General features: G+C 60.0%; 1 protein-coding gene across 1 annotated transcript in view; it reads right to left on the reverse strand.

The window, feature by feature from the left end:
• Positions 1-12089, reverse strand: part of CCDC85C (coiled-coil domain containing 85C) — a 79026-nt gene extending 66937 nt beyond the window's left edge. Inside the window, exon 1 of the mRNA XM_058567681.1 lies at positions 11061-12089. Coding sequence (XP_058423664.1) covers positions 11061-11841 — 781 coding nt within the window. The 5' untranslated portion in view covers positions 11842-12089. The remainder of the gene's footprint in view (positions 1-11060) is intronic.
• Positions 12090-14305: the final 2216 nt, after the last annotated feature.

A 14305-nucleotide genomic window follows, 5' to 3' on the forward strand; every position in this document is an offset into this window, starting at 1 on the left:
CAGGGAAGACCTCTGGAGCCCCCTGGAGCCACGTGGCCTCTCCCAGCTTGGGTTCCTGCACATCCATGTGAGCCCACACACACGGCCACCAGCAGAAGTGACATCCACGGCTGCAGAGCAACCACCAAGAGCCTGGCTCAAGGCTCCTCCAGACGCCGAGTGGACGAGGGCTACTGGTCACACATCCTGTGACTGTCCATCTCCAAGGGCTGGCCTAAGCCTCAATGGAAGGCTGGGATTTCAGCGGGTGTGGGAGGTAGGAAAGGGCAGTCCTGCACGCAGAAGCCCTAAGGGCCTGCTGTGTGCCTGGGGCAAGCAGGTCCTGCAGCCAGTGCTGAGGTCCAGGGAGGCTGGCAGGGAGGGAGGGACCCCTGACACCATGCTCCGGTGTCAAAGCTTCCTGTGCAGACAAGTGGGAGTTGCAGAGCCCAGCGAGGAATTATCTAGATTGGTGCTGCCCAACAGAACTCTCTGGAATGATGGAAGTGTTCCTTCGCTGCATTGTCAACAAGGTGCGAAGCACTTGCAAGGGTGCTGGTGTGACTCAGAAACTGAAATTTTCATGTTACTTCATCTTAATTAAACGGAACTGAAGCAGCCACTTGTGGCTAGTGGACAGCTCAGGGCTAGAGCCAGGAAACTTGAAGTGGGGGTGGCCGCCAGCAAGGCGGAGGGCACAGAGTCAACAGGACAGTGGCCAGTAGGACACTGGGAACATGGGCCTCAAGGTCAGGAGCGAGAGGTAGAGAAAGACGGGGGCTCGGCACAGGGCAGGAGGGGGCTGGAGAGGGCGCCAGAGCAGCTATGAGAGAGGCCCTGTTCTAGAAGACAAGCCCAGAGTGGGCATCAAACACTCCAAGAGGTCAGGACAAGAAGAGGCCGGGGAACCAAGCTGGAGCCGCCTTTCCTGGGCTCGGGACTGCCCGCAGGGCCAAGAAGCAATGGGTGGGAAGCAGGTGGGCTCGGCCCCCCGTGCTCCTCAGAGAAATTCAGTGGTAAAGAGAGGAAGACTGGGGGCATGGGCAAGATGACCACAGGGAGAGGATTTTGTTTATCCTCTTTGGACTAGGAAACATGAGCCTGTTTGCAGGGGAAGGAGCCAGGAGAGCCCAAAGGAACAAGAGGAAGAAGACAATGGTGGGGGGAGGTCCCACAGAAGGGGCTGGGGACGGGGAGGGGTCAGAGAGGCCCTGGCCAGCCAGGACAGAAGGCACTGAAAGAGGGAGGAACCTGCTGTTTAATTTTCTGTCCCGGATAAAAGTGGTGGGTGCACATTCCAGAAAATAGTAAAACACGGAAAAAGGAGAAATGGCAGGGCAGGAGCTTCCCATTGTCCCACCAGCTAGAGATGTGAGGCCGCCAGGAAATCGAGCCTTCTGAGAGCCCTGCACAGGCAGCGTGGCCGGAACCCACCACAAAGGGCCACTCCCAGAGCGGGCTCATTAGGGAGAAGAGCCGGTGACAGGCCAGCGCATTCAGGGCCTGCATACAATCGGACCCTTGTGGGGGGCGGGGGGCGGGGTGCTCCCAGAGCCTCTGATTCCAAGACAAGAGCGCGCCTCCTTCTTGCCTTACAACCTGGGAGACGACGGAAAGGCAGATTTGGGGAGACAAAGAGATGCTTCCCTTGACAGTGGATGGGCTATTTTTGGAAATGGGTCGACTCTTCTCCATAGCTGCCATCTCGCTGCCACCGGCCCTGCCTCCATCTGTCCCCTTGAATGCATACTGAAAAGGCCCCCACCCCGTCTGGGGCATCCCAGCACCCCCCAATGGGGGTGGTGAAGGCCGGTGTCTCCTTGGCGATGCCTGGCAATCTGTTCTAGCTCCCCAGGCAGGAGGTGGGGGAGCACGCTGGGGTGTGCCCAGGGCTGGGGTAGGTGCTCGGGAAACGCACAGCCGCGGAGTTCAAACCCAGCTTTCCACTGCTGCCTGGCAGCCCCCGCTGGGCACAGTGACGCCTTCTCTCTGGGCATCCACGCGGCAAAGGTCGGCGAGGGGACACCACACACGGGCCTGTTTCTCCCTCACTGCTAACGTGAGCTGACACCAGCCTCCCCGCCTGGGCCGGCCAGGCTCTGTGATGCCCTAGCCTGGGGCAGCGTCCTCGCCTCCGGCTAACCTGCTGACAAGCCATCTGAAGCCTGGGCGGCCCCTGCGGAGTTTCCCACTGTGGCTCTGGCCACCCAGCAGGACCCCAGGGAGCTTCTACAACCACCGACGCCACCCTGGGTGGGTCCAGTCATGGCGTTTTTAAAGTTCCCCGAGTAATATCTAACATGCGGCCAGTTAGGAACCTCTGGTAAAACCAAGTGTGTATTTTTTAGTAATTGTTAAAGGGAAACAGGGAAGTGGGGTGTGCAAGTTACCACTCGGGGGGAGGTCTGATTTTTTTAGAACTAGCTGAAGGCCATTTGGTGCCAAATGGAGCAAATGAAAAAAGAAAGGCAGGTGACCAAAGTGGCTTGACCGCTGTCGGGTTTAAAACAAGAGGGACAGTCCCTCATCCAGCGCCTCCCAGCTACCCATTCCTCGCCAGCATTTACCGAGCACCTGCTACGGGCCGGGAGGACAGGACCCTGCCCTGAAGAAGGCTATGGGCTGGGGAGAGACAGGACGGCAGGCGGAGGAACCTCAAGTCCAGAACAGGCAGCCCTGTCCTGGGCAAACTCCGCCCCAGGAACCGGAGCTCAGCGCCTCTCCCTAGCGCCAAACCTGTTACCCAGTCCTGTGAGAGGCGATCAGGTAACAGAGGCAAGTAATTCCATCGGGGCTCTCGGTGTGGCCCTTCACGAGGACAGGCTGGCCACGCAGGGGACTCAGCCTCAGCCAGCGCTGGGCAGAGCAGTACCTGTGCGCCACAGGCAGCCACCCCACCTCCGCCACCCCAGGTACTCAATCCTGAGACCTGCCCCAAGCTGAGGACCAACCACCAAGAAAGAAACTAAACCTGGGATGGAGGGTGTGGGGGGAGAATCCCCAGGAATACAAAACAGAGTTGGCTGGCGGGACCACAAATGTGACCGATGAAAGGTAGGATGGGCAGGGCAGGTGGCCCTTTCATTGTGGCTCTGTCTCTCATAGGAACTGTGGGTCAAGGGGCCAGAGGATGCTACTAGGGTCGCTGGGACCCTCGGCACAGCCCATCCAAGCCACCCATTTTACAGATGGGAAGGTGAGGTCCCAGTTAAAGGAAGGGACTTGCACACAGGTCACCAGTGGGCTGAAGCCACTGGTTCTGTGCTGTCCAATCCACAGAACAGCACTGGGTGACATACCTTACCCCCAAAACCCCCAGATGTGGGGAACACGTCAGCTGACAGGGCCACTCTCAAGCCCAGCAGATAATCCACCCGTGTATTTATCAAGTAGGGAATAGGGAGAAAGAGAGGGGATGTTGCTATGCAAAGGATCGAGTTTCTGAGTGGACCCCTAACAAATAACTCTGGATCCCCTTGGAAAAGCCCATCAGAAAAGGCCACAGCTGGAACTGCCCCCAGCCTGAGGAAAAGCCCAACCCAGGGACTTCGGGGGAGACGCAGGTGCAGTGGGAGGAGTACACAGACCCCACCTGCCCCAGCCCCACCCACTATCCAACCCCTCATCCTGCATCCCCCAGCCCCCATCACCCCACTGAGCCAGATGTGCCTGTGCTCCAGCTGTTCCTTCTGCCACGCCTGGCCTTCCCCACACTGCTCTCTTCTGCTGGTACTAACCTGCTCCACCTTCGAGGTCCATCTCAGCTCCCAACTGCAGCCACCCACCCGCTGAGCTCCCAGCACAATGAAGAAGTTGACGGCAAAACCAGGGCACTCCTGAGAGTGAAAAGGTCATGATGAACAGTCACACCGGGATGAGACAGCCACCTGGGCATGAACAGGTGGGCGCAGGCTCCAGGGTCACATGGACGAGAGCTCCTGGCCCTGCCCCCACATGACCTGGAGGACTTGCCTCACGGCCCTGAGCCTCTTCCTCAGCAGAAGCCGGGATCCCAATAGCGGCCAGGGCCCAGCGACCGTGGTGGGAAGCCGGTGATATAAACATGGTAACTCTCAGCAGGGGGCAGGCACGTTTCATTCCACCCAGAAGACATTGGTGGAACCCACCCCTCTGCGCCAAGGCTGGGAGTCAAGTGGACAAGGGACCTGGCCTTGCAAGCTCAGAGAGGGCCCAGGCAGGCGGTCAGGGAGGGCTCCAGCACCCACGTGGCCAAGCCTGGGGCAGGTCCCCTTCCCTGCCTAGTCTCCCGTGAGTGCCCTTAGGGCTCCATGCAGTTTGCTCTGGGATTTCCGGCTTTCCCAGGCACGGCATTTCCTCCATTCTAAGATACCATCAGCCACAGATGCCCACATACTTAACGACAGCTTTTCCAGAGTGACAGAGGGGAAGACCCTACAGCAAGCACACACACTGATTCTCAGACACACCCTACACTGCAACAGAGAAGGGAAGACGCCCATCTTCAAATTCAGGAAATAACACACGCCAACTGGTGAAAGCCTCTGGCTGATGGGGAAGCAGGAACGGGGAAAGGGAAGCAGACCCACATCTATTTCCCAGGGCCACCAGCCTCAGCTTTAGTTAACGCCCCACACCTCCATTTAAACATCATATGCAGGGTGAGCCCAAGAACATTTACAGGTGAATCGATAAAACTCCTGATCTTTCTGCCCTGCTCCCCAGAGAGCTGGAGATCGGCAGTGACTTGTTCAAGAGCAGGCATGCATCACTGGGGGACCTAGCTCCAGACCTGCCCCAGAACCCTCTACCCACCTGCCCCTGCTGGTCTGCGGGGACAGGGGAATGTGACAGTGACCTTTGCTAGGAGGGGGACCATTCCTGACTTTCCATGACAAAAGGAGCATCATGTTCCTTTAGCAGACACGTTTGTTTCTCTGTCGCCAAACCTTTGGGGAGGCCACTGGGGTTCCCTCGTCATTCTGCTCCAGGGTGATGGAAGTGCCTCCTTCCCAGCTCTGAAATCCCATCACGGTCCCTGCATGGATCCTGGGCACAGATACCCAAAACCCAGGTTGCAGATGTGGGCAGAGCAGCCATGGGCCGTGACTGTTCTGTGAGCGGGTACACAGTGAGGCTGCAGACAAAGAGAGCACAACATCCACAGGTGCTGCTCTACCTGAGCCCCCCAGCAGCTCAGGACTGACTGACCCCCGAGGTCAGAGGTCACAAGGAGGCAGACAGGTTGGGGGCAAGGCTTTGGAGCAGACCTGCCTGGTCTGAGAACCTGCAGAGGTTCTCTCCCCTGGCCACTGTCACTACCACGGCCACCTCAGAGGCCCCAAGCTTCCTTCCCTGCTGCCCCTAGCCCAGCCGACACCATGATGGACCCCAGATTAATGCTCCTGAACCGCCACTCCCCGAGCCAGGTGACATGAATCACTGTGTGCATAGCACTCGGGACTTGGATAGAGTAACTGCTCAATAAACACCAGCTGATGTAGCCCTCCCTGCTTGAAGGGCAAATTCCCCCAACAACCCAGCCCTGCCCTCCCGCCTCCCAACTATTCTCTACTTGCACAACCAGATTCCCAGAGCTGTCCGGGTAACCCATCGCAGTGGGCTCAGGAATGCCCTTTACCAGGTGCCCAGGCCAGTGCTTGCATACCTTCCCTAACGGGGAGCTCCCCACCTCAAGATGCAACCTAGTCCAACTGGACCACTCTTGTCTTGTCTGTGGGCGCTGAGGTCTGAACTACTGGAACTTTGAGGCTCTGCCTCCGGGGGCTGCACACAGCGCTAACACTTGAGGCTGACAGCCCTCCCCACCTGGCAGCAGCTCCCCGGCCCCATGGCTTTTCTTCTCCTGGCTCAACATTCCAGGTCTTTCTGTTCACGTGAGGAGGCTTCCAGTCTCTGTGCCTCCCCAGCTCCCCACACACGTTGTGAGAACACCTCATAGGCTCCAGGCTCTCAGCACCCATGGTCCAGTCCCACTTATAGACCTTACTCTGCTTGTTCCCGTTGCAATGCCATCTCCCTTCCCTTCAACTAGACGAGGATTCACGTGGCTCTGACCCACGGAGGCGCAAGGGGCTCCCCTCATAAGCATGTGTCGGGGAAACCCCATCCCCACCCCAAAGAGGCAAATCTGCAGGGGTCCAAGTGACAGTGGAGGGTCACTGAATCCATCCTATAGGGCCCAGCTCTAGAACCAGGGTGTGATTATCCTCAGGACACAGAAGAGGAAACTGAGGTGCAGAGGTTCTGAGCTGCCACGCTCACAAGCAGGTGGGGAGGCCAGGATTCACCCAGGTCCCTCTGACCTGGAGCTAGCAGGAGACACTGCCCCAGGCACACCCAGCGCTGAGAGCTCCAGCCCAGAGGAGGGGGATTAGCATGGTGGGAGATAGCTACGCTGTGCAGTTCATAACCCAAAGGCTGGTAACGGCTTCCCACTTTGCAGAGGAAGAAACAGAGGCCCACAGAGGTTCCAGAACTCGCCTAAGGTCCCAGGATTCCAATTTCCTGTGCTGATGACATTGACAGGCACGGTGCAGAAAGTCCCCATGGGTGGAAAACACAGATTATGAGCAACAGAGGATTTCCTTGCTAATCGTGCTGCGCCAAGGACAATATTAAACCAAGTTTGTGTCCTAGGAGCTCCAAGGCCAGGCCAAGGGTGAGGGGTCTGCTGGGGCCACCACAGCAGAAAGACGCCAGCCTGGCACAGAGAACAGAGGGAATGAAAACACAAGAGGAAGTGAGGAACGACTCCTGGTGCATGGAGGCCTTTGACGCTCCCCCCCGGCCCCATTTGATGGGTCTCTGGATCTCTGTGCGCCGTGTTGCTTCATGCAAGGAAACAGGAGAGCAGAACCAAGGCTCAGGTCTGGCTTCCCGAAAAGAGGTGCCACACCTTTGCCACACAGGTCCCGCCCCTGGAGGCCTCCCCACCCTCCCTGTGTCCACCTACAGGTCACCGGGGCCCCGCCAAGGACCAAGCTCTGGGGAGGCCGCCCACTGCTGGTGGAGCCTCCTGTAGGAGTCCCTCCCAGTCCAACACAGCCAGACTGTCCCAGCCCAGAGGGGCAGCAGGCACAGGGCAGCAGGCCCAGACTCTGACACAGGAGACCCAAGACTGATCCCAGGCCCCCCACTGAGTGCCACAGGACCCACAGCAAGTCAGCGCACCTCTCCAAGCCTCAGTTTCCCCATCTACAATATGAGACCAATGTGGGAACTCTGAACAGAATGGAGTTGGGACTGGGAAGTTCTTTGTGGTAAACTGTGAAGTGCTGGGCACACCCTGGCCCTCCCCTGGGTCACCTGCCTGTGAGCTCCTCAGGGCCAGCCCTCGTTTTGTGCGTGACCCTGGGGCCCAGCACCTCAGTGCCCATGATGGATGGTCCGGGCCAGGCTGGGGAGGGAGCGGGGAAGGCTTATCTAACCCACCCCATTGTCTTCCCCGACCTTTGCTCCCTGGGCCTGGCTGGGTTTAGGAAAAGCCGCCTTAGCCGGTCCTGCCCAGGAGGCGCTGAGCTGGGAGGCCCCTCATAAAAGACCTATTCAGGGAACGCTCTGTCTTTTTTTAAAGGCCCAGACCACCCTCGCTCCATCCTCCCTGTAAACCAACAAAAATACAAGCAAGAGAACAAACTCATCTTATTTTGAGAAGCTCAAATTCTTAATCCAAACTTCTAAAAGTAAACAATGCCCCTACACAGGCTTGCTGGAGGCCCCGGTGTCCCTAGGTTAGCTGAAGGGGAGTGAACCAAGGTGCTGGTGGGAGGGGACATGCAGGGAGAGGGCTGGATGAAGGTGAGGCACCCAGGATGGGGGACGGATGGGGAGAAATTGTTGAAAATGCTTTTGTTTGAAAACTGCATCAGTTCACGGAGGCAAACCTGATTTTCTGGTGTTTGGGGTTCACTTGCCTCAGTTTGCCTCGCTGGATTAGAGCAAAGAGCACCCTAGTCCAGACTTCAGTCAGCCCAGCCCAGACCTCCATCAAAAACAGCAGGGAGAAAGGCCTATTTGCATATGCATTCACAGGCCCGCCAGGCCCGGCCCCAGCCCGGGACTGTCTTGAATACAGATGGGCCACCTCCCACCACAGCCATTTGGGGCCTTCCAGGGCACCCAGCAGGGCTGCAGGTACTTCGTGGCTCCCAAGAGGACCACAGGGCCACTATTCCCCCGCTCCTCGGCAGGTGCAGCCAGACACAGGCTTGGTCACAAACATTCAGGCGAGCTGTCTGTCTAAACAGCAGACAGAGTTGTGCAGAGAACACAGAAGTCTGTTTGGCAAGCCCCCAAAGGGGTCTCTACCGTTTTTCAAGAGGAGTCTTGGAAGAAATACGAATGACAACGATTCTGACAACTGTTGAGACCTACTGTGTGCAGCTCCTGGCATCCCAGGACCTCACATGGACAAAGGGGGCACTATGGTTTTGCCCCACTTTACAGAAGAAGAGCAGAGAGGCTCAGCAGAGTTAAGTAACTTGTCAAGACAAGAAGAGTGGAGATTTGAAGGCAAGACAGCCTGACCCCACCGGCTAATGGGGTTATCAGCCATCTGCTTAGCGGTCACCGATAAGGAAGTGACACTTCCCAGGATGGGAGAACGAGGGCAAACCTGGGTCAGGAACCAAGAATAGGGAGTTACCAGTTTCTGCTGATTAACAGTATCAGCCAAAATGACAACAGGCCAGAGATGCAAGCCAGCCCAGGGTATGAGCAGTAGGTGACCCAGGCAGCCCCACCCAGGCCACTGGAACTGAGACACTTCCAATCTCAGTTGCCTTCCCAGGCAACACTCAGAACTTCTCTGAGCCTCCACCTGCTTGTCTGTAAAATGGGGATAATACTATCTCCCAGGGTTCCTGTGAGGATGAGTTGAGATGAAATCCGTAAGGCACCAGCCGCTATCCCACTCCACTTTCTCCACCATCCGACTGAAGCTCATTATCTTTCTTATCTCCAGCTCACTCTTCACTCAACTTAAACTACAGGTCTGAGTACAGAAAAGTAGTTTCTAAGAGAAGGGCCTCTCCTTGTTTCTAGGTATCGTATTCATATTGTTGGAAGAACATCTCAAGGCCACGCACAACTTTAAGAGACAAACCTAAACAATAACAACCCCATCTGTAACTGAAATTTGTGATGACGCTGAATTTTTATTTCGCCCCAAAGCAAAGCTTTGCCACCACAAAATCTACAGCAGTCCTGTTCCAAGTATGCGTGGGACTTGGAGGGGCATGGATTCTGCAAGAAACCCTACACCTCAACCCTCCCACCCCGCAGTGGGGTGGAAACCCTCAGGTGGAGCCCAGTCCCCCAGTCCTGCACCACTCACTGCTGCAGATGAAACACTGGGCCAGACAGGGGCCACGTCTCCCAGTCCAAAACACGACAGAACTTCCTGCAGATTACGCTATGACACTCAAGCACTTCAGTGCCCTGCAGAGAATCACTCTGGCCAAGTGTCACTATGACACAGCTGAAAACCAGAACCCTTTCCTTTCCCAGGCCCAGGACTGCAGCAATCCCCTCCTCTGTGTTGTACTTGGGGAAACTGGGGCCCAGAAATCTGGCCCTCCCAAAGCTCCCAAGAAGGCAAGGCTGGAGAGGCTGGGACTGGGACCTCACTCCCCAGACCCTGAAACCCCAACAAATTAAACCACCTAACTTTTGAGCTACCCAGACTGGCCTTAAGGAGCCTGTGGTGGGAGGTGGGGTGGATACAGAGTTACAAAGAGAAACCAGAGTTGCAGCGGTAGATTGCTAATCAGTAACAAAATACCCCTCTCAGCCCAGTCCTGCCCTGAACTCACAAGCTGGGAGGGTATTAGGAAAAACTGTGCTGGCCTAGCATCCCACCTCCACCAGCCCAGTGCCCACCGCAGCCCCCACTCCAGGGCACCTGCAGAGGCCACTTGGCCACCAAACCAAAGACCCAGCGTCTCTCCCCTGCTCAGGCTGTCACCTGGGGAAGCACAGTCATTTAAGGCCTAGATACATTTTCTCTGAACGAGGAAAGGCTTTAAAAGAGCCAGAAAGGGCTGTTTAATCTCCACCTCCAGCAGCAATTGCCACCAGAACTGGGAGCCAAGCCACCAAAAATGTGGAAGAACAGGGAGGCAGGAGAGGAGCGAGGCAGCGGGGAGGAGAGGGACTGACTGAGGGCTGGGCATGATAGCCGGCTGCTCTGCTCCACAGACCAAGCTGGGGGCCCTCTGCACTGGGCCCAACAGTCTCAGGCATGGAAGACAGTACCTGGGCTTTCCTAAGGCCAAAGGTCCTCCCACTGACCACCGTGGCACTTCCTATAAGGCGACCAACAGTTTACAAATCCCTTCAGGGGCTTTATCTCCACCTCAAATCCCCAAGGCAGGAACCATCATTTCCATTCTACAGATAAGCAAACTGAGGCAGGCAGAGAAGAAAAGCCAAGATCCATTCCAAGCACATATCCCCCTGGAAAGTCCCCAAGCCTCGGTTGAGAAAGTTCCCTCCACCCTGAGCAGTGCAGGACTCATAGCAAACCAGGAAGCCTCTTAGCCCTGGTCCTCTGACCCAGCTGCCTCCCCTTCTCAACCCGGCTGCCTGTGCTCCTTCCCATCACTGCAGACAGGGCCGGGGAAGCCCAGGTGGCATTCCAGCCACGGCACACACTGGCCGCTGCTCAGATTTGGGGGCCGCCTGTTGCTCCAAATTACAGGGAAATTCTTGCGCTCAGAGGACCTTTCATGTTTTTCCATGAAGAACTTCCCGCTCCCAGACAAGGATCTCCAAGGCTGGAATGAAGTGCCCCCAGCCAGCCCTGCGGTGCTGGACACTGATAATGACAACTCCACAGAAGAGAAACTTTTCTGGGGTCTGGCAGGTCCCATGCGGGCTGCAGATTAGGAGCTGGGCAGGGACACGCCTCCACCACTTGACCAGAAAAACACCACCCAAAGCCCCACTGTGGGTGGCCGCGGCATCTCCCTGCCCAGGGTTCCGATGCCAGCTGGAGAAGGGGTCTGGAGTGGCGGCCGCCCCCGGAGGAAGAGGCTGTGGCCCCGAGACCCGCGCGGCCCGGCCCGTGCTGTCCTTACCGTGCAGGCCGTTGGGGATGCTTCGGTGGTGCGGCGGTGCCGACAGGTCGTCCAGGGACCTGCGCGTGGCTACAGCCTTGCCGTCGGGGGCCTTGTGCGGCCCGGGGGGCAGCAGCGGGGGCGGGACGTGGTGGTGGTGGTCCGGGCTGCCGCCGCTGCCCGCGCTCGACGTGCTGCTGCCGTCGCCCACGTCGCGGGTCCCCGCGCCCGCCGCGCCGCCCGCCAGCGGCCCGCTCAGGCTGGCCTGGCTGTCGATGGAGCTGCGGGAGCCCGCGCCACCGCCGCCCCCCGCGCCGCCCGCGCCCCCCGCCAGCGCCGCGCGCTCCTCGTCCAGCAGCAGCACCAGCTCCTTGAGCTCTAGGTTCTCGCGCAGCAGGGCCTCCTGGCGCGCCTCGAGTTCGCGCAGCTTCTGCTGCGAGCGGGCCACCTCGTGCCACACGGCGCCGGCCGCGTGGCGCCCGAAGCGCTGCCACTCGCGCGCGAGCTTGCGCCCCTTCTGCCGGTCGTCGTCGAGGAAGCAGCAGAGCTCCCGCAGCTCCTGGTTGTCGTCCTGCAGGCGCTGGTTCACGTCCTTGAGGCCGCGGATCTCCAGCAGGTGCTGCTGCAGCCGCCGGTTCACGTCGCGCATCAGGCCGCCGTGCTCCAGCATGAGGCCCACCTTCTCGCCCTCGGCGCGCCGCAGCCGCCGCGCCAGCTCCTCCTTGCTCCAGCGCAGCAGCTCCTCGTCCGGCACCTGGCTCAGCTCCTCCGACGCCGCCGTCGCCGCCGGGGGTTTAGCCATGGCGGGGCCGTCACCGCGGCATCGCCCGCGCCCTCGCCCGGCCGGCGCTCCCCGCGCCGGTGCTGCGCTGGGCCGGTCCGCGCGCGGGCGGGGGGCGGCCGGGGGCGCGTGCAGCCCTCCCTGCGCTGCCTCGCGCGCCCACACGCAGCGCCCGCCCGGGCGGCCCGGGAACCCGCGCGTCTTGGGGCTCGGCGAGCGGGGACCGCAGCTGCGTCGGCGGCCGCCGCGCCGGGTGCTCTCCGGGCTGAAGCGAAGCAGGCGGAGGCCCGCCCCCCGCCCAGCTCCCGGAGCCCCGGCCGCCCCGCCCACTCCGGGCGGGGAGGGGCGGGGCGCCGCGGCCCGGGCCCGCCTCCGGGGGAGCGAGCGGGTGTAGAGGCGCCACAAGCCCCCGACGTCCCCCGGCTCCGTGCGCCCGCCCGCTCGGCGCCCTGCCAGAGGCGCGTTCGAGCCGCGGTCCCGCCCTCCTGCCCGTCCGATTGGGCCTCTCCGGGGGTGTGTGGGAGGGGCGGGGCGCGCGCAGGGGACGCCGCCGAGATGGTACAGTCCACCCCTGGGCTTCCAACCCCCCTCCCGGCGGTTCAAGTTTCTGCGCCCGGAGGACGCGGCCTTGGCCAATCCCAGGGCTACAGGGAGCTTTTAAAATGCAGGTACGGCTTCGGGGAGGGGGAAGGTGGGAAAGGTGGGGCAGGGCTTCCCTTAAAGGAGACGCGCGGAAATGGGCGCCGAGCCCCTTCCCCGGCCCGCGTACCCCGCCCGCCCTGCCCCGCCCCAGATAGACAAATACTGTACCCACGGTCCGGAGGACAGCTCCCCTTCTCCCTCCCGGGGACACCAGAGTCCAGCATAGTCTGAGATACGAGGAACAATAGGACTCTGACACAGGGGTCGCTCTCCCCGGCGGCAGGGCAGCTCTTTGTCCCCTTCTCTGCCCCCGGCTCCTCCGCCCCCACCTCCACCCTCGTCCCCTGCCGGAGCGCGCAGAGAGGCTGCGGTTCTACTCCAGACCGGGGCTGTGGCTCCGGCGTCTGCGCACGGGGAGAGCCAGGGCCTCGCCAACCGTGTCCCGAGCGCGGTCCGTACCCTCTTCTCAGCCCGGAGGGGGCCAGGGCGCCGGGAGCTTGCCCTAGCCCGGAGCGGCGTTCAGAGCACCGCTCCCCCGCCAACTGGACCACTCGTCCCGGGAATTCGGGGGAGAATCTGTGATTCGCGAGGTGGAGACCGACCACTGGGGAGGGTGGAGCAAAGTCTCCTACTGGGGTCTTAACGCCAGGGTCGGGGGGCGCCGAGCCGCACAGAACCCCTTCACCACCGGCAGCCTCGCCCGGCACGCGAGTCTTCCCACAGCCTGAGTCTGTCTCGTTATCCGCGCGTCCCCGAAGCGCGTTTACGACGCGTCTGCCGCGAGCCGGGCGGTGGGGGGCGTCCCTCCCCCGGTATCCCCAACGAGATAAAACCCGCGCGCTCGACCGTGAGCGGCCACAGCCTGGAGCGCGCGCCCGCGCCGCGGCTGGTGTCCTGATTTACAGCAGCTCAACCATTCGCTCGACAACTGTGTACCCAGTGCTTGCTCTAAGCCAGGCCTGTGCTAGACCCCTGGGGGGCTCTGCAGGGGACGACAACAAAGGCCACTGCCCTCTGGGGGGACTTTGCACTCTAGGGGAAGGAGGGGAGAGAAGATAATAAACAAATTAGATAACTGAGACTGTCGTAAGTGCCGGATAGGGGATTAAGACAAGCTGCTGTCACAGAAAGTGATGATCAGTTACTTTAGATCCCGTGGTCAGGGAGGTCCTCTGAGGAGGGGCATCTAAGCTGAGATCTGAGTGACAGGAAGGACAAAGATAAAGGGGAAGGGCAGTCCGGCGGATGGAACAGCTAGTGCCGAGGCCCTAGTGGCCTCTTCCAGGGAGGCCAGTGGGGCTGGGAGTGGGCCAAGGAAGAGAGATGAGAGATGAGCTCAGAGGGACAGGTTATGCATGATTGGAAGGCAGCTGGGAGAGCAGTGGGGGGTTAGCAGGAAGCAACATGACCTGATGTGCCTTTTAAGAGGCTCACTGTGGCCTGTATGTGGAGAAGGGGTGGGGGGGTGCAGAGAGGGGCAGATTTGGTACCTCATTCCCCACCTGTCCGCCCCTCTCTCCAGGTGGATGGTCAGGAGAGGGGGATGGGGAGACGATGAGCCAGAGGGGCATGGCTTTGAGGGTCAAGCCCAGGGGTGCTGAGGGTCCCCCAGACATGGCCCAGGTGAGCCAGCTCCTGGCTCCTGGGTGGAGGGGCATCCTCCTCACCGGGGCTCTGTGCTCCGCAGGCCGAGCCCAGCGCAGCCTGAGTTTGGGTTTGGAGAGGGAAGGGGTTTCAGCTCACACTTGGGGAGGCTGCAGGTCTTTCCTAACCCAGGAAGCCAGATTAAATAGCTCCCTGGAGGCTCCCCACAGAGCAAAGCCTCTGCAGAGAGCTGCTCCTG

This window comes from Diceros bicornis, chromosome 24 (genome assembly GCF_020826845.1).
Source record: "Diceros bicornis minor isolate mBicDic1 chromosome 24, mDicBic1.mat.cur, whole genome shotgun sequence".
NCBI lineage: Eukaryota > Metazoa > Chordata > Mammalia > Perissodactyla > Rhinocerotidae > Diceros > Diceros bicornis.